The sequence below is a fragment of the Filicampus tigris genome, chromosome 5 (genome assembly GCF_054856515.1).
Source record: "Filicampus tigris isolate MCC_2025a chromosome 5, RoL_Ftig_1.0, whole genome shotgun sequence".
Taxonomy (NCBI): domain Eukaryota; kingdom Metazoa; phylum Chordata; class Actinopteri; order Syngnathiformes; family Syngnathidae; genus Filicampus; species Filicampus tigris.
This window is the reverse complement of record NC_141221.1, coordinates 553,448-580,925: the sequence shown is the minus strand read 5'-3', so window position 1 is coordinate 580,925 and position 27,478 is coordinate 553,448. Positions and strand designations below refer to the sequence as shown.

Genomic DNA, 27,478 nt, shown 5'->3' with positions numbered 1-27,478 from the left:
TTCCTATTTACAGTTCAAACAGATACATAATTACTCCGACGTAATGACAGGACTGTGTGACAAAATGAGAATAAATAACCTCATTCCTTAGACATATTTACATGTTTTACTGACGCAAAAGATAACAGATTAGATAATTTAGCACATAGGGATTCTTCTTAAACGCTAAGATGATAGCCCAGCGATTATTTGGTGTCATGATGCAGCTTGAGACAAAAAAAAAAATGTTCATTTTTTTCCCTTTTTTAGGCACAAAAGGGTTGGTGCACAAGATAACAGATTAGCCAGCTAACCAATATGTTAAACGGAGCGTAGTCGTTACGCTTAGATGCTGACGCACGCAGTAGTAAGGCGGCCAGTCAGTGTTCTCATGTAACTCTAGGCAAAAACTCAATCAAATCAAATGTCACATTTCTTCCTGTCTTCTGTTTTGGAAACTAAAGGATAGCTGCGCAAGCTGACAGGTTAGCATGCTTGCTGCTCTGCTAACCCTAGCGACGACGTTTTACTTGCTAAGCTCGGCGTTTTTTCCGTATTCTCCTGTAACTCCCAGCAAGAAAGCTAACAAATCAATTTGCTTGTTTTCTTCTTTTTCGGAAACCAAAAGGTTGGCGCACAAGCTTAGCAAGATTAGCCGGGCTAGCATCTATGCTAACTAACGCACAACCATTCCGCTTACTAGACAGTAGCCAAGCGGCTAGTCGACATTCTTATGAAACTTCCGTCACGAAAGCAAACAATTCAAATGTCAAATTACTTCATTTAGTCTTTTTTCTGAAACGTAAGGGTTCAATCGGACCGGTCCGCTATCTTCTTGATTAGCTGGCTAACTACTACGCTAACTCAGTTCATATGGTTTCTTCACACAACTCTCGCAAGAAAGTAAACAGATCAAATGTCAAATCTTATTTCCTTCTTTTTGGGCGCATCGGATTCATACACTCTCAACGCTCGTTGTTTATTCCCCTCGGTTTCCACTTGACATCTTGAACCAAAATGTTCATTTTAATTGTATTTTTTTTCCCCGATGGATTTCAGGAATCCTCGCGCTGACATTTGGATTGTTTGCACTCGACCACGGGAGAGATTCTTTTGACATTTGCTAGCCATGTAACGATTCATCGAAAATCGATTTAAAATCAATTCAAACTGCTTGAAATATGCATCGATGAAAAAAAATGTAATCAATTAATCAAATCGCATAATCGATTAGAGTGGCACTGAGTGTTGCGTTTATGAACTCGTAGATTTCAGCACTCACGATCCTGCTCTCGTACTTGCTAACATTTGCTAGAAGTCAGAGCAGCCATTGGCAATGAAAAAAAAAAAAAGAAAAGACAAAAAAAAAAGCCGTCAGTCAGCTTGTTTCTTGGATAAAATCAGACTCTTGATTTGGATTATTTCACTGAGTCAAGATATCATTGGGGATCTTGCTGTCAAAAATGCTGTCAACACTCCTTCAAGATGAACGCAGATGTGGAAGTGGCAAGTAAAAGCAGTGCGATTCCTGCTCGCGTGTGAGCATTTTCCCTGAAATTGTTGCATTTTGGAAGATTTGGAAACATTTGAGCAGCGCTGTGGCTGAGGCATCAATCGAAAGCAGTTTGGGACCCTGCCCGTCAACTATCCCGTCCCGTAAAGCGGGACGCAGAGCGGCAATCGGCAAGTGGCGGCGGCGGCGGCGGCCTCCGAACTCGTCAATCAAACAGGATCGTGCTCTAACCCTGACAAGTTCAACAAAGTCCGCCAACTAGCATGTAGCTTAAGATGCTGTAGCTTAAGCGCTTTGGGGGACGTTTAGCTCCCGCCCTCCAAACCTCCTCAAAGCAATACAACATGACGACATACTACAACATAACAAATCCCCGGAAAAGAGTGAAAACGTGTGTGTTGGAATTTGTTGGAAATGAAAGACGAACAGCAGCAACAAGGCAGGATTGCCGCCCAAACAGTCTCTTCCGGGTGCAAATAGTTTCCGTTGATGTGATCAGGGACGGCTAATACCTGCTGGCGCTGCGCCGCCGCGCCTCAAAGCTCCAGGACGAGCCGCGACCCAGGCTCCCGCGGGCCGACGAGCGGCAGGAGGAGGAGCAGGAGGCGGAGCAGGAGGAGGAGCAGGAGGCGGAGCAGGAGGAGGAGCAGGAGGCGCCACGGCTGCGGCGGCAAAGGCGGAACAGGCTTGCGGGCGAGGCGGCGGCGCTGACGCTGCTGCGGGACGAAGGGCTGCGGCGCAAGTACGGGACGGGCCTCTTGCGGGCGCTGCGGACCGGCAAACGGGCAAACGTCTGACAGGTGCCGGCCCACCCTGGCCACCGACCGCCCAGGAGTGCGCCGCCAAGACGCCCTTAGTCGTCTCGAGGAAAACCTTGGTCACCTTAACTAACTAATATGCTAGTATGTCACGTACCATCATACTGCATATTTTGGTCACATTCATTCATGCACTTTTTTTATTCAACTTTTGGGTGTGTATGTTTGGCTCGTCTTTGTGTATTTTTTTTTTTTTTGCCTAATCCTGTCAAATCCCATGAATAAGACGGACCCGTGTATAATGTGTCCCCCGAAATCCCCATTAAAAAGCACGTCTTCCCCCTTATTCTGTCCTCGTGCGTGATACGGGTTTGCCGTTATGACTCGAGATTGAAAAGGCAGCCATCGAGTGTCAATGTTTTTCAATGACAGGTCAAATAATCTGCTCCTCTCCCCCATACCTACGGTATGATTAAGGTTTCTGAAAGTCTTTTCAATATCACGTTTTCAAAAGACACGCTCGGCGTGCGCGTGCCGATCTCCACGGAACCCCAGAGACCGGCTCAGCGAGCCCCTGGGGTTCCACCGAACCCAGGTTAAGAAACAGCGGTCCTACCGAGAATGTTTGTTCCTGGTTTCGGTGTCCATTTTCCCAAGCGCCGCCTTCATTTTTGCCATTCATTTGTATCTGCATCGCTGCGGTGGCCGGTGCAGATTTGTGTACCTGGTGATCCGTCGGGCTTCCAGGTGGCTGGGCGAGTCCCTCCTCCTCTTCCTCACGGGCGAGTAGGACCTGCGCCTCGGCCTCTTCCTGCCCAGCTTGCGCCGGCTGGCCGTCTGTGTCGAGCCGGACGCCCGCTTTCCGGATCGCCGTCTGCGGAGGCCCGCGGCTCATCAGACCTCACCCTTGCATTTCCCGCCATTGAGACGCGGCGCAAGGGGCTCGCCTTATTCTCCGCTTACTGACGCCGTCTTTGCGTCGACTATGGTTTATGACACCAATGAAAAGAAGCACGCGTCTGATGTCGATCCACGCTGTGGTATGTGTACCGTTTGTCTTTGCGATGCGAACTGGCGGTCACCCTTGTGACCTTCAAATGCATTCTTGAAATGTAAACATTGCAAAAATTCAAGTTGACCTGCGACGTCTGAAGTAGCTTCCTCTGGAGCTTGCGCTGCTCAAGCTGCCGCGCCGCCGCCGCCGCCGCCGCCGCAGATCGGGCAAATAGCTGGGCGAGCGGCAGTAGGAGCTGCCACGAGAGACGCCAACAAATCAAGAAGCCGTCGACTGCGTGCGGGCAACTATTTGGAGGCGCGTCCCACCTGGCAGATGACGGCGACGAGCTCGGAAAGCGTCGTCCGGAGTATCGGGAACGCCTCGAGGCTTTGCTCCTCCCGCGACGCCACTCGGTGCTCGGGCGCCCCCTCGGCGGCGATCTCGCCGCGTCAAACGGGCGCGCCGAAGCTTCGCGTTCTCTGTGAGGAAAGCGAAGACTCTCACCTCCGCAAGGGCATGACGCACACGCTAATGCCATGTCGGAGCATGTTTAGCGTCCCTCGAGGCTCTTTCCTACGCACCGTACGCATGCAATGATAATCCAACTTGAATGCATGTAACAAATGTTCATTTCATCGTACCAATCATTTGTCCCCCAAATCTTGTCAAATGTGGCCTTTTTCTCACACTTCTGAGCTTTTCTTGCTGACAATTAGAATGAGTACGTGTCGGAGTGAAGCGGGGCAGCCGTCGGAAAGCCCACGTCACCTCTTGAGGAGAGCGTTTTCCCCGCCGTCTTTGCACAGGGAGGCGTAGCTGCTCAGAGAATTCCCAGAGTCGGACACGTCGTGGTCGCGGCGGGCCAAGTCGGCCGGCGCGGCGCTCTTGTCGGCCTCGCAGGACGGCGGCGACGACGTGTCGTTGCCGGAGTCGCAGTCGTGCGAGCGCTCGCCCCGCCGGGACGCCCGTCCTCGGGAAGGCTTGGCCGAGAAGGTCTGCGGGCAGACGGAAGCGGCCCACAATCAGCGGCCTGAGCCGCCTCGCCGGGCCGGCTGCGGGACTCGTTGTGAAAACATCCTCATATGCCCGGGAAAAAATGTTGCTCTTTTATTCAAAAATGATCTTGCCCCCTCAAACTTTGAAGCGCTAAAGAGACGTCATGCAAATTTGAGGCATGCGGTGAGAATAGAGTCGAAAAGGCGCTCGACGCTCCAACACTCAGAGTGGTGCCTTGACTTAAGAGTTTCATCCGTTCCGTGACCAGGGCCGGAACTCTTGATCGCTCACGTCTCAAATCAACTGACATCATTGGAAATGAATCCGTTGCGGCACGACGGCAGGAATTTGGTGGCGTGGTTTTAAAGACGAAAAATATCACTGCCTCGAATTGTGCTGCCAACGTACAGTGTTGTGACAACTTCATAAAAGACAACGTCAACACAGCAATTGTTCTTCGGCTTCACTCCTCAACCGCCGCGCACGTTTGAATTCGTCAGTTGGAATCCGACAAACGTACGGCCTCTGTCAAGTGCCTTTTAAAAGTGCTAGGCGTGGGGGGGATTCGGACACACCCTGTGTATCAAGTGATTTCTTCTACATAACTGTAATGACCACCGGATGCCAGTAGATGGCGGCGCCGCCTCGCTTTGGATATGAGATCAGCACAACTTTTGAGTAGACGGTCAAGATTTGGCTCCAGAAATGCTAACAAACTTGAAGCTGAGCAAGTTTAGGCACCGGACACTGCGCCAAATATGCGCGCTGGCTATAGGGGGTGTTTGTTGCGCAACTTGGAAGAAAGTGTCTCACGATTGTGGATCAAAGCAGATGCCGCTCGTGACGTGAAGAGCAAACAACATGCAACCCTTTCTGTCTCGCTTTTCTTATTTTATCATTTGAGGTGTCAAAAAAAGCTAAAGATATTCCAGTAAAAGTCGAAACGTTTTTGGGTAAACGGTTTTCTTTTCACAAAGCGGAGCCTTGAGAGCAAGGTTAACACATTTTGGGATTTGTCATTACAGTTAGCTTTTATTTTCTGTAGATGTTTTTCAACCACTTAGATTGGATTCATTTTACCAGTGAACCTATCGGATTTTTTTTTTTTCCATAAAAACTATATACAGTATATTCAGGTAAACTACCATTCCCACATGACTGCTTGACCTTCCCTCTTAAGTATGGCAGTACAGTAAATTGAAACAAATGTTCAAATTTCAAATCGGCCGCCAAAGCTGGGAATTAATTGACAGATACGAACTAAAGACATTTTCGCTATAACTATAGATAGTTTTAGGAATGTAAAATGGACTTCAATATGTCGATATTTTTAAACACTCGATTTGAACTGGTTAAACTAGTTGACACTAGATGTCTCTGTTTTTTCCCCCAACTGATTTAGGACAATTGTGTCCATATTTATCCATACTTAAGACACAAAGCAAAAAAAAATTGAGTGAGTGAGTGAGGAAAAACTCTTAAGTCAAGGAACCAGTGTTCCTGATAGGAACAGAAAGCAAACGTGTGGAAAGAAAGAAAGAAAGAAAGAAAGAAAGAAAGAAAGAAAGGGAGAAAGAAAGAAAGAAAGAAAGAAAGAGAGAAAGAAAGAAAAAGAAAGAAAGAATGAAAGAATGAGAAAGAAAAAAAGAAAGAAAGAAAGAAAGAAAGAGAGAAAGAAAGAAAGAAAGCAAGAAAGAAAGAAAGAAAAAGAAAGAAAGAAAAAGAAAGAAAGAAAAAAAGAAAGATCTAAGATCTAGCGTCTATCACTCCCCAAAGAAGACGGAGAAAAGAGGGGGCGCGTCGGCCCGCAAGCCTGACTGGACAAACAAACACCACAAAAAAGGTCGCAGACAAAGTAAATGGCGAGGTGCCAACGGCGTAAGCTAAAGAGAGGCTTCGCTAAACGACCCTTTCCCTCTGCCATTAGCCTAGCCTAGCCTAGCCTAGCCTAGCATGAACACCCCTCAATCCGCGGGACAGCATCCACTTACCAATCACGATTTCCTCCTTAAGTAGGGAAGGTGTAAGAAAAAGGGGGCAACATAAGCGCATCATTAGAGACGTGAATTGGCAAGAAAAAGACAATCACTCGGACGTTGTAGCACGGGAAGCCCTTTTCTGATGGCAGGCAAGACAACGCACCAAAATGGGCTTCACTTTATTGGAAGGAGCGTCGGCCATTTCAGATCACCCGCCGAGACCGCAATACCTTCAACCCAGTTGCGGGTGGAACCGACATCAAGCCAGACGGCCGCCCACCAACGATGCAAAAAACTCTCAGCGTCATTGCTTGGGTTAGTCATCGAAAAACTTTGGGTAATCCCGACCCGATTTTGACATCACGCGCAACGAGTGGATTTTGCCCTCTAAACCTTTCCAACGCTGCTGCGAAAGTTTAGATGAGATCAATTTCAGGATTTTTGTCAGTACTACAACTGCAACTAACACTTTTTAATCATCGATTCATCTGTCAATTTTTGACAAGAACAAAGTGTTAACGTTACCTTCGTTCTTTTCCAAAGCCGCCAAAACGGCAATCGTGAAGAGGCTCCAGTCGAGATGTAAAAAAAATAAATGAATGAAAAATCAATGTTAGGCTAATTCTGCTCCCAATTAGCCGTGGGGCGTCCATTCCATTTTGTTAGTCCAATCAGGGAGGATAAATGTTGAACACGAGCGGCGACCGATTCAGCAAAGGGGAAGCGAGCTAGCCTCATTCGCATATTGGATTTCCCACGAGCCAATCGGTCCCACTTAACGTTTGTGGCGCGCAAGCTGTCGATTGCGTCCGATTGACAATTTGGCAAATCGATTCGCCCACTGACCCCAAGAAACCCTTCGCTGTGGGGGGGGGGGGGGGGGGATTCCTTTCCACGCCCATTTTGTTCGCCCGTGTTGCCGTCAATTCCGGTTGCTCATTAGCATACGATGGACGCAATGCGGCGGCCTCGTGCGTAGGGGGCGCCGAGTGAACCCAGAGTTCCAAACATCACATCGTGGACGTGCAGCATTTTGCGTGCAATGCCTTTGTCTTTCTCACAGCTTACGAAAATAGTCATACTGTCATATATAGACACACATTTGGACTCATTGTCTCAAGGCCACATTTTGAAATATACTAAATGATTTCATTTCAGTAAATTTGTATGAGTGGAATTGCAAATATTGCTCTCTAAAGTTGCTGTTTTTGTTTGATTTCTATGCGTATCAAACCATAGTATTACAAGCAATAAAATATATATGTATTACTATTTGTGTATTTATTATTGTTAGTCTAGTGTAATGAGAAAAAAAAGTCCAATTGTATGCAATAAAGTTGCAATATTATGGCGGGAAAAATGAAATGATTCTGTAGCAGAATGAAATTGTTATTTACAAACGCGTTTGAATTGTGAAAAAGAAAACGACACTTTCTTTGAAAAAGGTTAGCAACAGCACGCGAATTAAGTCGGCGATTCATAATTTTGTGTGGAAATACCGTAAAAGAAAAAAGAGCTGCAACTATTTTCGATAGATCGATCGGTCGTTCTATATATTTTGTATCGTCATCGCTCAGGAGCAAATATGAGAACGCGGCTCCTCGTCCTCCTCGTCAAAATGAGCCATGAAATAGTGATGAGGGTTGACCCCGTGCAGGGACGTTTCCCTCCTGATGTTTTGCGAGCGGACATGCTGGCATTCTCGGGCGTGCTATCGCCACGCACGCTGCAAAACAAGTGGCCGTACACGGCGTTTCCCCCTTTGCTGGCATGAAAAAACCCCCAACAACCTCTAAATCGGAAAAAGAAGACGCGAGAGTGAGCAGAAGGACTTACGGAGGCGGCGGAGAGGACGGAGGCTGCTTTTACACATTTGGAGATGCCGCTGGTCCACTTGGCCTCCGACATGGGACGCAAGTCCTTTTTGGACGCCGGCGGTCTGCGAGCATCACAAACATCATTCATCAACACGCACGCACGCACGCACGCACGCACGCACAAATGGCAAACATGTCGCCTTGAATTTGAGTTGCATTCTCACTAGAAAAAGACATTCACCACGACAATTAAGTCACAATATTACAAGAAAAAAGAATCTTCATTTTGGATGGAAATCAAGTTGTGACAATAAAAGAAAAAAAAAATCTTAGGTTTGTATGTGAATAAAAAAATGTTTACAAATCTGAATTTTGCAGCGCATTCCTTTGCAAGAATTCTCGATCTTGTACGAGACTATGGTTGCTGCATTACAAGAAAAAGGTTCACGAGTGTACTAAACATGTCAACATTGCATTATCGCTCCGAAACAAAATCTTAACTATGTAGGAGAATAAGGTCGCAATATTGTAATAAATAATAAGAATTTGGCCGACAGTAGTAGTTATCGGGGTGAGTGCAGACAGTACAAGCACTGCACATCTGTTTTTTTCCCCGTGGAAACAATCTAGCGGGGCCTGACTAATACAGATTCTTTTTGGACGCCGTTGCCGGTCCCAATATTTGACAGAATACAATTCCGATAACCAATGCATTACCCGATTAGTTTAAGGATGATATAGTGAATGGCATTTTCGGAGGTCATGTTTGTTTTATTGTCATAATCTTTGTCTTCGGTTGTAATTTGTCCAAAATCAATACAAATGTTTTTTTAAAAGGGCCAATTTTAAAGGCGCTTATATGGGCCGATGAATCGGTCGGGCATGAAAAATAAGTCATGAAAAACTGCCAACAAGATCTCTGTTTGTGTATTTGTTCAATATCGAACGGAATCGAATGGAACCGCAAGCCAGGAGATGGAATGCGGAGGTTACTTAACCGTAGACGGCAACAAGAAGTTGAAGGCGGAAAAGGGAGCGCGGGCTTTGGCGTCCTGCCTGTGCCTGCCGATGACGACGGGCGGCGGGACGCCGGCTGCTGAGGGAAGAACCGGCGAGCACAAATGGAAAGAAAGGCCTCGTGGCCAGCTCGACCACACCTTTGGGCTGCTCACAGCAAAACTTGACATTCGCACGCACTAACACGGCGGCTGACGCAGCAGCAGCAGCAGCAGCAGCCCTTTTCCCACTCGACAGAGACAAAAGTTTGCCGATGTTTGGCCTGGGCCCGCCTCGGGGCAGCTGCGGCCAGCGTCAAGCGAGAAATCCTCCCTTGTGAAGCCTCTTTGAGCGTCCACAAAAGCGCCGGCCGTGGGAATAATATTGCTAGCATTATTATTTGGGACAAAGTCAAGGGGGAGGAAGAGGAAATTCATCACATTTTGCGAAAGGCAATTTGGATGAGGAAAAAAAGTGAATTTTGTACAAGAATGAAGACAATATCACAAAACATAATGTCGCAATTTCTGCGAGAATGAAGCCAAATTTTGGAAGCAATTTTGTGCACTGCTTCTCCTTGGAGCGATCGAAAGGACTGACCTTTTCTTGCGTTTGCGCTCGTCCTTTGGCTTTGGCTTGAAACGCGACGAGCTGCCGCAAGCAAAGACAACAAACGGCCTCGTCATCGCTCGCAAATCATTCAAAGCGTTTCTTCCTACATTTTGCGACTGCGGCAGAGTACATTTCGCTTCCTTTGTTAATTAGGGCACCTGGATACCAAGTATACAAGTGTTACATGTCCAAGAATTAAGACATAATGTTCAAAACTTGCATGGAATCATAGTATTTTAGAGTAAAAAAAAAAAAAGTGGTACTTTCAAACAAGAGCAAGTTGTAATATGAACAATAATTAAGGCGGAACGTTAAAACAAATTGTTGGAATATGTGCAAGAATGAATTCATATTGAGATTTTTCAACACGAATGAAGACAAGAAAAAGTTGTCATTTGTACCATGGAAACAGTCGTAATTTGTAGGAAAATGAAGTCAGAGTCTTACGAGCAAAACGTTGTGCTTATAGTGCAAGAAAATTTGGAATTGATACTATTCCAAGGTGACGGCCGGGGAATGGTCGTAATTTGTCCGAAAACGATGACAACGTGTACTTTGGAGCGAGAATGTGGAGACATTGCAAGTTGTCCAACAAGTTGCAATTCCAACAATCCTTGGGTCAGAATATGACACGGAACAGTGGCAATCGTAGCAGTACTGAATGCGAGAAATGCGGTACTTTTGTATAACGGCTAGTTTTGTAACCATTAGCAAGTCGGGAGTTGATCAACGACTGCGTTGGGAATCGTTCATCAACTCCTGAATCGCTACAAACGGATTTCTAGTGGACATTTTGGGGACTACGGAGGTCGGCGATATGATACGTACGTACGTTCTATTTATGTTGCGTATGTGTGTGAGATTCGCAACACAGCCGCTGTCTGTCAACATTGGCACGCCAAAAACTCGACGGACAAACCTGCGTTTGGACTTTGTGGAGGTACATCTGGGAGGAAGGACAAACCACAATTCAGATGAGTTTATCCCGTTCATTAAAGGACGCGTGACTTGGGCAAAAGAGGCCACGCATACCCATGCCGCTTGCTTTTCTTGGAACTTTTCTTCTTCTTTTTCTTCTTCTTCTTTTTCTTCTTCCTCAGCGGAGAGAGGCTGCAAGAGGGCGACCTAAGAGATGACATGAAATGGTGAATCTCCACGGCCGCATAAGGCACATTTTGAAGCGATCATTCATTCTTTGTATGCGGTTTGGCAGTTGTCGCAATTTCGAGTCGCACGCCTTCAGTGTAGTCAATAAATAAAGTTGTCGCATTTTGAGGAAAAAAAGGTGTTATAAGATGAGGCAAAAATACCAAGTTTAAATTGAGAAAAAAACCAAAGTAGTTGTAACATAACAAAAATGTCTGTTACTTTAACATCTTTTTAGAAGTTTAAATGTGTCCAAAGCATATGGGAGGGTTAAAACTATGGTATGTTTTACAAATTTGTGTTTTTAAAATGCTTTTTAAAATGTTTTAAATGTTCCATGGAAATTGCAGAACCCTCTCAACCCCCCAAAGGGGGCCTGAATGTGGATGTGCTATAAAAAAAAAAAAAAAAAAAAAAAAAAAAAAAAAGCCAAGTCACCTTCTGGTCAGCCTTTTGCGCTCCAACTTGCTCTTCTTCTTTTTCTTGCCTTTGGGCCGCAGTGGCAGCTCCTCACCAAAGGAGGCGCTGCAGGCCGGGAGGGACAAAATCACAACATCAAGAAAGCAACGTTGCAATTTGTCAAATCCTAACGCGGGCAAAGAGAACGTCGCCGTTTGTATGAGAATCAAGTCGCAATTAGCGTGAGAATACGCAAACGCAATTTGTATTCGGACAAAGTCTTCCATCACCCATTTCTTAACCCACCCGATTTATAATTCTACAGAGGAAAAAGTCACAACATTACAAATACGCGTGTATTTCATTTTACAGATTCGAATTACAACATTAAGAAAAGAAAAGAAAGAAAGAAAGAAAAGTAAAATAACATTTGTTAATGTGGGGGGGAAAAAAAGTCTTGATTTTCTCTTTCTCTTGCTTTGGGCATCAAAGTGTTGAGGTGATTTGAATATTTCCAGTTCATTGCCACTGTTAAATTCCACATGAAACGTTTGCAGCATTTGTATAAAAGCGCCACTATTTAGCCTTCTTCATCTTGTTTAATCCTCGTGACTCATCGTGTGGATCAGAGAGAGAGGGGGAAAAAAAAAAGCTGCCGACGATTCCGGGCCGCAAGCAATCAAAAGCCAGCTCATCAGCGAGTCAATTTAAGATGATCCGACGGCGACGTGATGATGAATCCCCGCAAAGACGCCAATGACGGCGCCGCGCTGCTCCGAGGCGGAAAACAGAAATCAAAAGACTCCTCCGCACCACTTTGCCGCACTAATTCCATGTGTTCTCCGGGGAGTCAGGTAGAAAATGGTTTTCGTAGGCTTGCTAGCTAGCTAAAAAAAACAACAACAACAACGACAACAACAGAGGACAATAAAGTCGCAACGTGACAAGATATAGTCATAGATATAGAATTTGGACAAAAGTTCAGAAAAAAATGAGTAGGGAGACAAACGCCGATAATGAAGTTGCAATTTTACAAACAGTCGGAATTTACAACCAGAATAAAGGACAATAGGTTGTTTTTTGTACAAGAATGTATAACTAATAGGTTGGTAACAACAAACAAAAAACTATTCAAATCAGAAAATCGGTTTAGATTTGACAAAGCAAACTTAATCTCCATTTTGAAATCGTTGCATCCTTGAATCGTAGTGCCCCTCATATATCGAGAATCGCATGCAATGGTCTTTTATGAGAGATGCAGACCAGATATCAATCGGTTTGACGTAGTTGATGATTGATGAAATGAATTCACTTGGATAGTTTGGTCTTTGGAGACATTTTTTATGGCGGTTCCATAATAATAAGCATAAAAATTACAGCCGTGCCATATCGAATCGGAGTCTTGCTGAATTGATACGAATCCAATCATCACAATCTTCAATCGTGACGTACCCCTTGATTTCATTCGAACACACCCATCGGTTGCACCCGGTTCGACTGTGTTAAAGTAACATCGAGCGATTTGATTGTTTATAGAAGAGGCTGTCTGAAAGACGTCAGATATGATGGTGGAAGCAGCTGTTTTGCATGTTATTGTTGAGCGGTTGTAATGCCAAGCTTAGCGCCGCAACGTACGAGCTCATCAACGCAGCGCTTGTTGGCCAAGTGACGTCACAACCACAGTCGCAACCTGGCCGGCCAAAACCGCACATTTGAGGAAGCCTGCTTTGTTCAAAAGTGACCAGCAGGAACGGCGACTGTGTCAGGCCGCGCGCTGGGTCACTGACGTCGAATAAACGGAAAAGCAAGCCGGCAGCTCTCGCTCTCAATGCTAGCCAGTAGCCAGTAGCCACTAGCCAGTAGCCACTAGCCAGTAGCCAGTAGCCAGTAGCCAGTAGCCACTAGCCAGTAGCCAGTAGCCACTAGCCAGTAGCCACTAGCCAGTAGCCACTAGCCACTAGCGCGGCCGCCGCCGCTAAACGCTGGCAACAGGCGCCGTAGAACAGTGTCATCTTAATGAAGTTGTTTTTAGCGGCCTTAATCAGCGACCGAACGGCATTTCATGACGCCGTTGTGTCGTTCGAGTCGGTAGCAAGGAGCGACAGTTTGTGACGGCAATGCCTCAGGCTCTGGAAAAGGAGCCAAGTCAGCCGTTACGCTGCCGCCAACAACGTCAAAATAAAAGCGAATCGAGGAATTGATGTTCGTATATTATTTGGTTGGGTAAGGTTTATTTTGAAGTTGGCCTTCTTCACGGCACGATGGATGGCATGAACTATTGCCGCCGCGCTGCCTACGCACCGGTAAATGTCGAAAGAAGGCCAACAACCCGTGTAGTGTATAACATTGCCCCTTGATTTGGGATCTTTTTTGATCAAGTGGGTGGGGAGCGGCTTGAGCCAAGTCATCTTCCCGCAGCACTTCATTTGATTAACTTTCGCATTATTTGAACGAACACTGGATAGTATCATAACATGTGTTGCCCACTCGCCATCCATTGCAGCCCGATCATCGATTATCCTGGAAGGGGGATCCCCCCATCTGTGGTCCCTTCTCAAGGTTTCTCATTTTTTCCAGATGGGGTTTTTGGGGGGAGTTTTTCCTTGCCCTCCCTCCGGTGGTTAAGATCAGAGATCAGGGCATGCTGTTTATATGTTGTCAGCTATGGGCATGTGAAGCCCTTTGAGACGTTCCCGTGATTAAGGGCTATACAAATACATTTGACAACGTGACCCTTTGAGGGGGGAAAGTACGTAGTATGCAGGGGATTTTACAGGAAGTCGTGCTATTACAAGAAAAGGTTGTACTTTTCAATAACGATGGGGATATTACCAAAAAGTCGTAGTCTCTATAATGCGTGGTAATCCAACAAGAAATCGGATTTGTACGACAATGTAGTCAGTGTTGGAAGAATACGTTTGAATGAGATGCGGTACAAGTAAAAGACGTCGTAACATTACAAGCAAAAAGTCCAAGTATTACCAAACAAAAAAGTGTGTTTTTCAAATGTGAAAAAAGAGTGTCGTTCACCACCTCCTGGCCCGCCGGTGCCGGCGGTGGCGGCGATGGCGGCGGCCTTTGTCCCCGCCGGTCGGGGCCACCAAGTGGTCCGCGGCTGGCCCCTTTTTCTGGTCGTCGTCGGCAACGTGGCCCGGCTGGAGGAAAAAGGCAAAACATTGGCAATGTTTGAGAAAATCATCCGGCGATGAAAGAACTTTCTTTCTGTCTTGGAATATTGTGACCGCCTGTAAACATGGTACAGATGACTTTGTCGGTCAAAAGTACAACTTTTCTCTTGGAACACTGTGACTTTGTTCTCCTTCAAATTCCGACTATTTCTTGTAATATTACAACTTCTTCTTTTAAATATATGCAGATTATCAATAAAAAGCATGACTTTTCTTCATAGTACAAAGACTTCAGCGACTGAATTTGGGCAATTTCTTGTAATCGTGCAGATCAAGACCTTTTAATGGAATATTTGTTTTCTCGTGATATGACTTCATTTTCACACCAGTTCTTATGACTTGAATGTCGACGAGGTTTTTGTAGACTTATTTAAAAGAACGACTTTTTTCCCTTTGCGCCGTATACGTACTTGGTTCTCGTACAAATTGTGCCTATTTCTTGGAATACGACGAGTGGATTACTGCACACATTTTTCTTGTACTGTAGCTGCATTGCGGTTCTAAAATATGACTGTTTGCTCATAGTAGGCCTACACAAATTTCAAACAAATGACAACCCTTACTTGTATGACACCGTGGTATTTGTAAGTATGCCGATTTTCAATCTTGCACGAATGACTGAAAAATTACAACTTATACGTGACGCAAAGCACAACTTTTGCTTGTACTACATCTACATTCAATTTGTTGCTGGCGATCTACAACTTGATTTTCAAACAAAAAGTACTGCTACTTGTAATTCTGGATTGAAAGTGTGACCTTTTTCCTCAGAATTGCGTCGCTTCATTTTTGTGCAAATTAGTTCGATTTATTTTACAAATGATGACGTGTCCTATCCACGCGTGTAAATATGACTGTATTTTTGCACAAATTACTTTTTAAAAAAAAATTTTTTTATCCATTCCAACGGTAGCACACTAGCGAAAGTGACTTTTTAAAAAAAAGTCTAATCTATTAAAAAAACAAACAAAAGATGTAGTGGCTTATGTTCATTTTCATTTTGGAGGGGCGGGGTCACCTCGGAGCGGGTGTCCTTGTCGTCCGTCCGAGGGTGGCCCGGCGTTTGGTCGGCCTCCGGACTGAAAGCAAACAAAGCCAAAGAGCAAAAGTGAGCGAGTGGCTCGCGCTGCCGGCCGAGCGCCACAAAAGCCCAGCGGCCGGATTCCGCGCCGGCTCGGCTCGCCTATCGGAAGTGGGCCCTTTGGCGCTTTTCACCGGAGGCGCGCGGCGGCGGCGGCGGCGTCCTTTCCTCAGCGCCTCTCCGTGCGGCGAGCGAACCTCGCCGAGGACGCAGCCGAAAGCAAAACAAAGTCCAGTCGTGCCTTTTTCAAACTCTCGCCAACCGCGGCCACGCAAGCCGACGCAAGCCGACGCAAGCCGACGCAAGCCGACGCAAGCCGACGCAAGCCGACGCAAGCCGACGCAAGCGCTTGCGTGGCCGCGACGCACTTTCAAATCAGGCTTGCAAACCAGGACAATGAGGTTTTCAAGCATTGAAATGAGTGAGATGACACAGTGAGATGACAGTGAGACCAGGGGGGCAAACGCCCCCCATCTGAACCCAATGTTCTGTCACTGGACTTCTGTCCACGTTCAAAAAGAAGTTTGTCCGTATGTGCGCTTGACACCAGGACACTCTAGGCCGTAGTTCCACGATTGACTTGGTGCTTGTGTCATCCGATTTGTGGCTGCATGTTTTGGATTTTCACGATGAAGTGGAAATTTGGGGGGGGGGTTTGGTCTTCTGTATTAAAGCAAGCAAAAAAGCAGATCTGTTTTGATCCGAATAGCCGATTATTCGATCCAAATTTGCAGGAGGATATCCAAAATCGCTGCAGCCAGCCCTGCCCTAAACTCAAAGGAATTTCCAGCACAGCTCGTCTTTCGCGTGCTCTCAAGCCAAACATGTCGGCAATTACGGAGCTGTCAGAGGGAAATGGCTTTAATTGGCAATTCCGAGTTCACCACCGGAACGTCGAGTTTGGAGAAAAACAAAAGCAAAAACGCTCCTCCCGCTCCACTCGCTGCGAAAAGCCGTCTGGCTGCGACTTCATCATCCAATTAAAGGAGCAGCATTTAGCAAGCTCCTGCATGGAAATGGCAAAAACAGCTTCTGCCTTTGCGTGCGTGTGTGTGTGTGCGTGTGAGAGAGACACCGAGGCCAATTTCGAGTCTTGATGGGATGTCAGCGCCCGCCTCCAATTATTCGCCTTGGCGTTCACTTGTTGCCAGGCGGAGGTAATCCCTGACACTTTATACAAACACACACACACTTGCACGCGCAGTGCATTCGAGAAGTAGTCAGTGTTTCACTTTTTTCATTTATTTATTTAATTCATGCATTATTAAATCGGGATTTTGGCGGCTTCAAACTTTCCAAATCTTTGGAAAAAATAGACTCACTGTCTTTGCGGCAAAAAAAAAAAAAAGACGTATAGAAACATCAGCTTGTACTTTGAAAAAAAAAAAAAAAGAACCAAAATAATGACCATTGCTTGCTCACTAAAATACGTTGCAGCCCTTTTATTACCGCGGCTTTCGCACGAGTTGTGACCACCTCCGTGTACGCGGTAAAAAATGTGGCAAAATTCTCCGCCCGCTGTTTCATGAAATTTGCAAGAACACAACAAAAGAGGGTTGCAACAGTGTCAGACCTTCATCAAAACCAGAATGGGGTCGCAGGCGCCGGTGGCCGGCCAGAGGTCACCCGAACGCCGATCGGTGTAACGCGCCAGCGTGGCCTCAAAGTCGGACGCTAAATTCGGACGCTAAATTGCTTTTAAAAACGCACAAACCTAGCTTTGCTTTCTACGAGGACGTTTAGCTCGCCGCTAACAAGCACTACAAAACAACATAAACAGGCTAACGAAGCTAGCTTCAATGTTATGTTTGTAGGAGCCTATGGATAGTTGAACACAAGAGGTGGAGCAACACAGCTATACAGATAACATAAAACTCACAGACATACAGGTAAAACAACGGCATCAGGAAAAAGTCCTCGCAATGCCAAAATCATCACTATTCGGGGGGAAAAAAAATGATGTTTGCATCAACAACAAAGAGAGCAACACCTTGGTCCTTAATTTGTAAAAAAACAAAAACAAAATCAGCAGCTGGGTATTTATCAACCGTATTGATTCGTGGAAAAAAATGGACCGAATTTGGACGTTATGATGTCAGCGCTAACCCTAAAAATACCCCCCAGTTTGAAAATAGGCCGCCCAAAGAGAAAATAAGAGAACATCTAAATGCGATTGTTGTGTTATTTTGGAAGGAGACGCTGGCACCCAGTTGGACTTTACGGTAAAACTAAACACACAACAACAACAACAACAACAAATATGTAATTTTGCATAGCGCCAATGCTAAAGTCAAAGTAAAATCCCTTTGGCGTGCTGAGGGGAAATTAGCCTCGACCTCAGGAGTGATATTCCTTCAAATCACGAACATTCACACGCAAACACGACACAGGTAACGTGACACCACTCACAGACACAAATTCGTAGACTGAAAAGTGCTATATAAATAAAATGTGATTGATTGATTGATTGACTTCAATCAAAACGTCTTCTGTTCTCATTCCATCCATGCGCGGCACCACACTGCCCCCAAGAGGCCAACGAAGGCGCACAGCAACCATCCGTCGTGTTTGAATTGCTATTTTTGGAGTCTTTTCTTCTTTCTTTCATTTCTTACAAGTTTCTTTTCCCGTTCTCCTTTCAAGTTTGGGAAGTATCTGCTGTTCCCACTTTTGTGTCTTGCCTTATATTTGCCCGAAGGCTCCCCCCGGCTCTATTTCGGGAACGGGTGTGACACGTGTCAAGTCGTCGACTTGCAGCCGCCACGGTCAGAGGACGGATCGCTTGTCTATGGATGTCAATCTGGCTTTTCTTTTTTTCCCCTTGCTCGGTTACACGAGTTATTATTAACGTAATCGTCCAGCGCTAGTTCACAGCATTTTGACCCAAAATTAAGCTGACGGAAAACACCTGGAAAGGGTTTGACGGGCTGGGGGGGGGGAAGCAAAACAGCCAAATGCGGTTGACCGGCAGAAATTTGAAGCTTGAAGGCGTGCCTGGTCTTTTGAAACGCGGCGAGCTGTCACTCAGCCCGGAGGAGCCTTACCTTCCTCCCTCCTCATTTACGAGTCCACCCCCCCCCCCCGGCCCATAACGCATTAGCCGGCTAATCTACCGCCTCTCGGCAGGATGAGGGCTTGTCGTGGGGAGGGCTGCCGGGAGAAATGTGTCAATGGCGCTGGAGAGGACGCCGGCAAAGTCAACCCGTCGGCCAAAATACCGCTCGGCTTGCACAGCATCTCGCCCAAAAAAGAAAAAGATCATAAGAATTGAAAAAAGCAGAGGAAGCATAGTGCTATGCACGCACGCACGCACGCACGCTGATGAATGGTTAAAAAGACAAAAACAAGCAAAGCAAAGTAATACGTTGTGAAACGGTTAGAATTCCACAAAAATTCACCTAATTTTTGCAGTAGTAGCACACACATTTTGAAGCATTTTAAGTCGGCCTACTGATAAAATCAAGTCATTACAATTATTTCCAAGATCTCTTTTAAAAGGGCAAGTCAAGCCAAACATTTTTTTTTTCAAGAATAAGTTCTATGCAGGCCCACTCGCCTGAACACGGCATTCTGAGGAATATTGTCTTTGTGGAATGTGAGGAATGCACCCGTTTTTGGCCAGCTCAGGAGGCGGCCGGTTTGTCACTTCTGTCGACTGACGATGACATCACAACTGCTCAGGGCTACAAGATAACCACCAATCATGGCTCAGCGTCAGAAAATAAGTGAGCTGTGATTAGTCCTTAGCTGAGTCCTGAGCAACTGTGATGTCATTTTCTGTGGACAGAGGTCACAAAATGGCCGCCCGCTGAGATGGCTAAAAAGCTCAAAAGGGCTGGATTTTGCTGTTTAACTCATATTTCATATGAATCATATTGCCTTGTTTCAACTAGTGGGCCTGCACGGAACATATTCCTGGAAAAAAAATGTGTGGGTTGACTTCCCCTAAAGCCCATCGGTGTGTTTGTCAGAGGTTCGTCCGTCCATCAGTCAGTCCGTCCCCCAAAACAAACAGCCGTCAGCAAAACGGGCGCCCGTCAGTGATGGACTGAGAGGTCCGTCGGCCGGTTACTGACAATTGCTCTGACCGACCAAAATCCACTTCCGTCAGTACTTAGTCTATCAGTTTTTAAAAATGTCCCGTCGTTCGTCAATCGTCGGCAAAACGGGCTGGCGGACGGACTACGATCCAATTTAAAATGTTCCCGTGCGACTCAAATTTTCCCGAGAAAGCCCTCAAAAGGATGTAACGGCGGCATACGGAATTGTTTGCATGGAGTCGGCCTTCTTAACGAGGGAGGCGTCTCGCCGACAAACGGTGACCAATCGATAATTGCCGGGCTCCCTCGTTAGTCGGTCGTTCCGTTTCATTTCAAAGCGACCTCAAAGAGACAAAGCTCTTCTCTACCCCACCCCCCCCACCCACCCCCCGAATCTTTCCCACTCGGTTTAAATGGAACGGCTCAAAATAATTCCGTCATTACTTGGCTATCGCAGACACTTTCATGTTTTTCCCAAATGAAGGAGAAGAAGCGCGATAAGCGCTTCTTCTGTTTGATGCCAAAGTGGGAAAAGCTAACTTTGGGACGTGGCTTCTATCAAGGGAGAGCCGGCCGGCGGCGGAGCTCAAGTTGTTAACTATAACCGACACGATCGCAGACGACAAATTCGACCCAGCTAGCATACTAGCGCCGCACACATACTGCTTTCCTTTCCTTCTTTGTTTGGTGCGCCACAGCCATAAAAAGGAAGGCAAATGTTGTATTTACCCAAGTGCTTATTCAGTCAACTGCAAAGTGTTATTATCATCTTAAAGGTGGTCATTAGCAGGGCGGCCTTAATTGCAAATGCATTGATATACCGTTGTTGCGACTTGATTCGTTGTACTCTCCCTTCGAACGGCAGGCGGAGGAGGAAGCCAAGTGGGAGGAGGAAGGGGCCGGGCTGGCAACATATTTGCATTTGCATAAATGTTCCGCCGTGCAGTCGCCGGGAAAAGTGATTTTGAAGTGGACATTTTTTTTCTCTTCGTGTGAATGCGTATTGAAAATGTTTCCAAAAAGAAAGAATCGGTCGCCGCCAGCATGACGAATCATCACCGTGGGCACACAGGCGCTTTCACGTCGTCTGCGCTCGCTCCACCGCCGACGTTCCGTTTTGACAATGACGGCCACCGAAAAGGAAAACCTTGGAGGTGATTTTCACAAGTTTGCCCTTCACCTTGGAGGCTACGCAATCTATGAGCATTGCATTCAGTTAGCGTGGACAAACGCGCTTTGTGGGTGTCACCAGACCACATTCAAGGACAGCGACAATTGGCAGGCGCCAAGGAAATGACGGCCAAAACACTCCAAAGTGCGCCGGCGCAACAAACGCATCGCTGTCAAAAATGCAACAATACCGCCGATCTTTGACAGCCTTTGGAGGAGCGCCTAAATGATGGCCGTTGAAATCAATTTGGGATCTTACAAAGCCAAATCATTCTCCAAAGAACGCTGATAAACATCCTTTATACGTTTTCTGCCCAAAATGGGGGAGGGGGTGAAATGGGGTGGGCGGGGTGGGGGGGGGGAATGTGTCCAAAAAGTGACAACAAGAAAAAGAAAAAAACCTCCAAATCAGTATGCGGGGGTCAACGTATTCATTGACGTTAAAACGAAAATGATGGCAATACTTTCTCACAATAACTAGGAAACAGATCACAATACGCAGCGCTTCATCTGTTTGGTTTTTTTGGATGAATGTCTGCCAGTGTTACAAATGATCACTTCTGCACCATTCCCTGACAATCACAATGTCCCATCACCGCCGAGCTCTTTTTAGAGCAGGCCTGCAGGTGGTGGTTGAGGAGGCACGCTGGTGACAGAGGCTTCATATCCACAATACTCGCGATATGCACGGCCGTCGATAGGAATCATCACGTCATGAAGCTCGGGCGGCTCGGCAGCGCGGCGCTCATCATTTCTTGATTTCCAACATCTTACCTCCGACTTCCTCCGAGCGAGTGGGGAAAGATACATTTGAAGATGAAACGACGACGGCGGCGGCACTCGGCCTGCGGCTTTCTGCTCTACTTGCCATCCTCTCGGAGCTTCACTCGATTGCCTTTGTTGTTGTTTCCCTTTTCCCCGGCCAACCTTTTTTGTCTTTTTGTTGGAAGATTTTGCCTCCGCCTCACTACTTTGTCTGGTTTTTTTAACTTCCTGTGGCCAAAATGGTCACGATTGGTAAATTCCTGTCCAATATCTGCGTTCCTATTTTGGTGAAAATCTTTTAAAGCAGCACAAGGCAAGTTTTCGACCTTCATAAAATATTTTCATAACTCTTCTGATGAAACATCGACTTAAAACAAGTGGAATGGCATTTTTGTCATGACCTGAGGGCTCCTGTACTGCTTTTACTGGCACTGAGCAACTTTGAGGAGGGTGGTAGGAACCCTGCCACGCGAAACAAACTACCGACGTGCAGACTGCTTTACAACATGCGTCACTTCCCGCTTTCCCCATTCGTGACAAAGACCGTAGTCGATTCTACGTCTACGTGTGATTACTGGTGTCAAGGCACAAGCTGCAAAACAACCGCAGCAACAAAAAAAAGGGAGGCTAGCCATATAAAACCATGTGATATGGGTGTTGAATATTGCAATATCAATATGATTGCAACATGTTCCAAAAGAAATAACGTTTTTTTTTATCAAATAATCAATGTGGCAAAATAAGCAGGCTCAAACTATCCATTCATATTTTCTTCATTTTTTGAAAAAAGATATCAGTATTGGTAATGCCCCCCAGATGCTGGTTTCTCATTGGATGGCCATGCACTTTGAAGGTTGCCTCTGATTGGTCGGATAAACGGTCATTTATTCCTTACACGCAAATCGCACGTTTGGGGATTTTTGCCATATATTGCCATATAAGCCTAATCTAGCGTTCATAAAAGACGATGGCATACGTTCTCGATACATGGGGTGCCACGCGATTCAAGGATGTGGCCACTTTCAAATGTAACGATTCCATTCGGTTCATCAAGTCCAAACTAATTTTGCAATTTTGAACGAATGAATTCTCATACGAGGTATGAGCACGGCAAGTGCTGTGACCTTATCCTACTCTGCCAAAAGCACTTTGTCCAAAAAAGCGTGATGTGCATTATCGGAGCTGGGCATTCCGCCGTCCGTCCGTCCGTCTCCGTGTTTTCTCAGACCGTTTCTCAATTATATGTCTTACGTCACTATTGTGTGAAAATTCATTGGAGCGTGCTGACGATTTCATGAATTTTAGAGCCGCCGTCATTTTTAGCCACGGACATAAGTGCCAATGTTCAGTGTCCGCACGGTTTCTAATTCGAACATTGTCCGAGCACATTCAGCCTCATTTTCGCGCCGAGTGTGCTTGCCAGACGACGCGTCTGAAACATCTGCTGCGTCTCATGAGGTGAGAGGCCTGAACACGCACGCGTACCGCGTACACAAATCACGCCCACTCGCACATATCGCACACGCGCGCGGCAGCATGAATAACGCTTCCTCGCCGAGACGCCGAATCGTGACGGCGGCAGCACAACGACAGCGGGAAAGCTGGCTCGATTTCTGCTCTTTGTCCTCGTTACGGCCATTCGGTCTGACTTTGCCGTCGTGACCCCCAAGCCCCCCTCGCGGATGCCGGCACGCCGCCCCAGCCCGGCCCGGCCGGAGGAGCGCCTCCTTCAACCGAGCCGAGCCCCGCCAACATCGGCTCGGCAGACGTTTCATTAGGCGCACTTGCACAAGCCAACGCAGGCAAATTGTTTTCCTCGCCGAGCCAGGTGCTACTTTCGCTACTCCTTAGTGGGCTCAGTCAAAGCCAGAAATGCCCCGGTCTCACTTTCACTCGCCACTTCCCTTTTTCAATCAGGTTTCAAGTCTCATTCAAGCACACGTGAGGCACACGTGAGGCACACGTGAGGCACACGTGAGGCACACGCAGCACCGCCAAACTGTTGGCGAAGCGGGATTTCAACGCCGAGCTGGGCGAGACACTCAGAGGCGCAAGAAAATTTGTCGGGCGCAGGAAACGGTTGGATTTCAGCGGACCGACGGAAACGACGTCCACGGCACCGAAGGCGCTACGAGGTGGACGCGGTGGGCTGAGGCGGCGCCGCCGAAGGCCAAAATCCGCAGCGAGGCACCTCCGCTTTCTTGCTATCCGCGACAAGAGCCGTATTGCATAGCAGCAAAGAGTTTCAAGAAGTAGATGCGCAGCCGTGGAACGGCGATTGTGCGATTGAGAAGCAACGGCCTGCGCTAATTCTCATCAAGACGTCTCATTTGGCGTCGAGATGAAGCGGATGGACGGAGGCGGCCGCCGGCGCCATTCAAAGGTCACCCGCGCAAATCAAAACAAGGACGGGGCAATTGACAGTCTTCAGTCGCCAACCGAGTGGGAAACTGACGCGCGGGTTTCAAGGCAACGCGGAGACGGATTTGTTTTGGTCAACGTGGTGTCCGGTCTTTTCACAAACATTGAGCAAGCGGCACGCCGAGTGTGCGACGCGCCCGGCGTATGTTTTCCTGAACACCGACATTGATTTGGGGTCTTGGAAGAAGACCTAACGGAGGCTTTTGTCAACACCGGCGCCGGTTGAGAGCGCCCGACCCGTGAAAGCAGCTGACGCAAAGACGAGCCGGCCGGCAAAGTTGCGGCAACTCACCGGGTCGGCCTGGTGCGCGCGGTGATGCTGGCCGCGATGGCGCTCCCCGGCCTGGGCGTGGCGACCGCCTTGAAGGTCCCCTTCCAGAACTTCTCAAAGAGCTGCTTCTGATGCAGCATGGCGGCGCTCTCCTGGAGCGAACCTGGGCACGGCGCCCGGGCGCGCATGGGCAGGCGTCCCGTCCGGGAGCCGTCCGAGCCCCGAAGCCCTCGGCTCGGCGCCGCCCCCGGCGCGGCGTGCGTCAGCGTGCCACCCGGGCGTCTCGCCTCTCCCGCCGGCACCTATTCTTCTCCCGGATGACGGGGCGCCGCTGCCTGATGGAGAGGGGCCCCGAGACATCTGCCCGCTCCGGGCGGACGGAGGTGGCCGACTGCAGTCGGTTCCGAGTGGCGAGGGAAGGGGGGGGCCGTCTTTGGGGGCGGCGGGCTGAGCCGGCGTAGGTTTGGTCCGACGGGAGCGAACGCGGCGGCGAGCGTGCGCGAGCCGACTGGGGGGGGATCAGCGGCGAGAGAGCCGTTTTGTGTCTCTCGGCCAATGACGTCAAAGGAGGGAGGCGTGCGAGGCGAGCGGGGCGGGGGCGGGGGCGGGGGCGGGGGCTCCCTCCTTTCATCCTCCCTTTCTCCGACAATACAACCCCCGCCATCCCCGGCTCACGTCATCACTTGACTCGTCCCTCCAGCTTCTTCTTTTGTGCTCTTCCCAGGCAATGACGGAGGCTCGCTTTCTGAGGCCCGCCATTGATCAAACTTTGGCGCCGGGCTCCGCCCACACGCGCTAATGACAACATCGCCCAGCTGTGGACTGTCGCTTTTTTTGTTTGTTTTTTTAGAAGGTGAGAATCAAAGGAAACCTCTTGAAGGAGTTCATCTTGGAAGCCGCTTGCAAAGGTTGCTTTAAAATCAGACGGCAGACTTGCTGTGTGTCTTTGGCGCTCCGGCTTCAGGAGACTTTTCGGTGGGTCTGCACAAAGTGAAATGGGCTTCCGGGGCTCCATTCTAGTGTCATTTTTGTCCATTCCCAAGGGTCCTTCATGACACATTTGTACAAACGCTTTCATTTGATGACGACCAAGTGTCAACCCTTGGTATGCGCCACTCAAAATTGGGAACGTTTGGAGATTTCCCGATTGCGCGCGCAGGGCAGAGAACGGTGGCAAAATAGCCGTGGGACACAAAACTCTAACTGACTCAAGGATTTTGGGGGGGAGAAATCAGCCTTCCGTAGACCATTCCGATCATGCGACATATTTGGTTAGGGTCAAGTCTGCCGTGTTGGCTTGAAGCAGCCATTGGAGGCTCATTCTCATTTCAAAGACGGACTCCTCTGAGACTTTTTGAAACATCACTGGCAACACGAAATTGGATAAGGCATGTTTTTCCTGAGTCGAGCCAGCCGAACGGGGATTGAGCGGGAATTGAGCGGGAATTGAACGGGAGGTGCGGCGGATGAGGTCATTTCGGAGCATTTGCAGGGGTCTTCCGAAAACGACTCGCTGGGGATTTGACCCGATTAGTGGCAAATGCGAAGCGCGCGGAGCGTTTGTGACGCGTCGCCATCAGACACAAACGTGAAATGGCGTCACTCCACAAGGGCGCCGGGACCTTGAGCAAAGATTTTGGCCCATGACGCGAGCGCCGGCAACGCGGAGAGCACAATTGCGCTCCGCCCTCCACGTTTGTGCTTGCGGATGGAGCTGCCGTTGTGGCGCGCGCGTGTCCGCGAAGCGCAAGAGCAAATAAAGGACTGTGTGCTTTGGTGTGCGGCGCATGAGCATCTTGAGAGCCCGTCAGCATAACAACGAGGAGGAGCAGCCAACCTTCCCGCCTTCCCGCCTTCCCGCCTTCCAGCCAGCCAGCCAGCCAGCGCATGTGCTTGACACAAAGCCCCCCCGGGGGGCCTTTCTCGTCCGTCGGCTCCTCCTCCGCACTGCACTTTCTACATGACACATAACAAAGAGCAACAGCCTGGTTAAACACCCCCTTCCTTCCTTCCTTCCTTCCACACACACACACCACATTGCCGGTCTCCCCCCGCCCCCGCTCTCCGCCGCTAACGCTCCGCCGCCGCGGTTGAAACGCGCCGCTCGGAAGCGATTCCTGAGACGACGCTTGCGCTCGAGCGCAAAGACAAACGGGACTTCGATAACAATGATAGCATAAAGACTCGCAAGCTGCAATAGAACAAAATGCTCAACGTTTGTAAAGCATGCGGAGGGGAGCACAAGCACGGCGGCCAAGGTTCTGCCGAGGCGTTGCGGCTCGTTTGTCGTCGCGCTGCCGATGCCGATGCCGAGGTGACGTCCGCCGTTCCTCCTTCGCGTTTGTTGTCGAGGAGCCGCTTACTCCGCGCGAGCGGGAAAGCGAATGGCGCTGGGGCGTCAGCGGCCCGCTTGCTGCTTCCGAGCCAAGTTTGGCCTCAAACCAAAATGGCGCGCTTCTTTTGCCTTTGCAAGCGTGGCTGCTTGGGACTTTTTGCTGGCTCTACTCCAAATTCAACTACCATCAGTCATCGGTCATCTTTCTTTCCTTTTTTCCAATGAGGAATGAGGATGTTTTTTTCAATTTGAGTTTGAGTTATTCGCCGAGTTTCCGTTAGCTGTGAAAAGCTTGCGGCGCCCGCGGACGGCCTCTTGGGCCACTTTCAGCCGTTTGACGCAAAAGCCACAACGTGAGCTGATAAGCCGCAACCTTGATGTCGAGCCGGCGGGCGGGCGGGCGGGCGGGCGGGCGGGCGGGCGTCCGCTTGGTGACGAGTAGGTGCTTGATGAATCGGCACGCTTTGCGTAGGGACGGCGAGCGGGAGCGCGGAAAGGATGTCGTCGGGGACGCGAGGCCGTCTCCTTCTTTCACCCGCCCTCGGCCCTCGCTCTTGCGTCGCAGCCAAGGACTTGGCGGAGGTGCGAGGAGAAGTAATTCAAGCGTACGCGTCAGCTTTACATCGGACGGCCGCGATGCACGCCTTTCACTTCTTCTTCTTTTTGTGAGCGGATTCAAGCCGCCGTCTCGGATAGAAAACGATGCCGCTTCTTGACCGGGATCGACCCAGATCATATCTCGCACAAAATGGCGGCCAGAAGACGGGCAAGCAAGGGCAAAAGTCGACGCAGGTCAACGTTTGACTACATGTTGCCGGTCTGTCCTCGGTCAGTCCGTCTTTTTTTCCGGCAAAAGAGGCAACGGAGTTTCCTCCCGTTGAGGTCACGCCTGGGCATCTGCCGCCGCCGCCGCCGCCGCCGCCGCCGCCTCCTTGACCTCCTCCCAGCCTCCCTCCCTCCCTTTCCTTCATGCTCCTTTTCGATTCGGACCAAGGACCGTTACGCAAGCGCTCCT

General features: G+C 48.4%; 1 protein-coding gene across 1 annotated transcript; it reads right to left on the bottom strand.

Annotated features, from left to right (window-relative positions):
- Positions 1-92: 92 nt before the first annotated feature.
- srrm4 (serine/arginine repetitive matrix 4) lies at positions 93-25,956 on the bottom strand. Its single transcript, XM_086031935.1, has 13 exons — positions 24,150-25,956; positions 15,399-15,459; positions 14,226-14,347; positions 11,232-11,318; positions 10,680-10,772; positions 10,567-10,593; positions 9,636-9,686; positions 8,059-8,161; positions 4,016-4,242; positions 3,574-3,726; positions 3,390-3,500; positions 2,975-3,124; positions 93-2,259 (listed from the first exon to the last, which is right to left on the bottom strand). The coding sequence occupies exons 1-13, from the start codon at positions 24,314-24,316 to the stop codon at positions 1,998-2,000; spliced, it is 1,614 nt and encodes a 537-aa protein (XP_085888061.1). The 5' UTR covers positions 24,317-25,956; the 3' UTR covers positions 93-1,997.
- Positions 25,957-27,478: the final 1,522 nt, after the last annotated feature.

Coding starts and splice junctions, on each gene's coding strand:
- srrm4 (XM_086031935.1), bottom strand. CDS start 24,316: ATGCGCGCCCGGGCGCCGTGCCCAGGTTCGCTCCAGGAGAGCGCCGCC. Junction 9,687..10,566: donor TCCACAAAGTCCAAACGCAG/GTTTGTCCGTCG, acceptor TGCTTGCGGCAG/CTCGTCGCGTTTCAAGCCAA. Junction 4,243..8,058: donor CCGTCCTCTCCGCCGCCTCC/GTAAGTCCTTCT, acceptor GTCTGCCCGCAG/ACCTTCTCGGCCAAGCCTTC.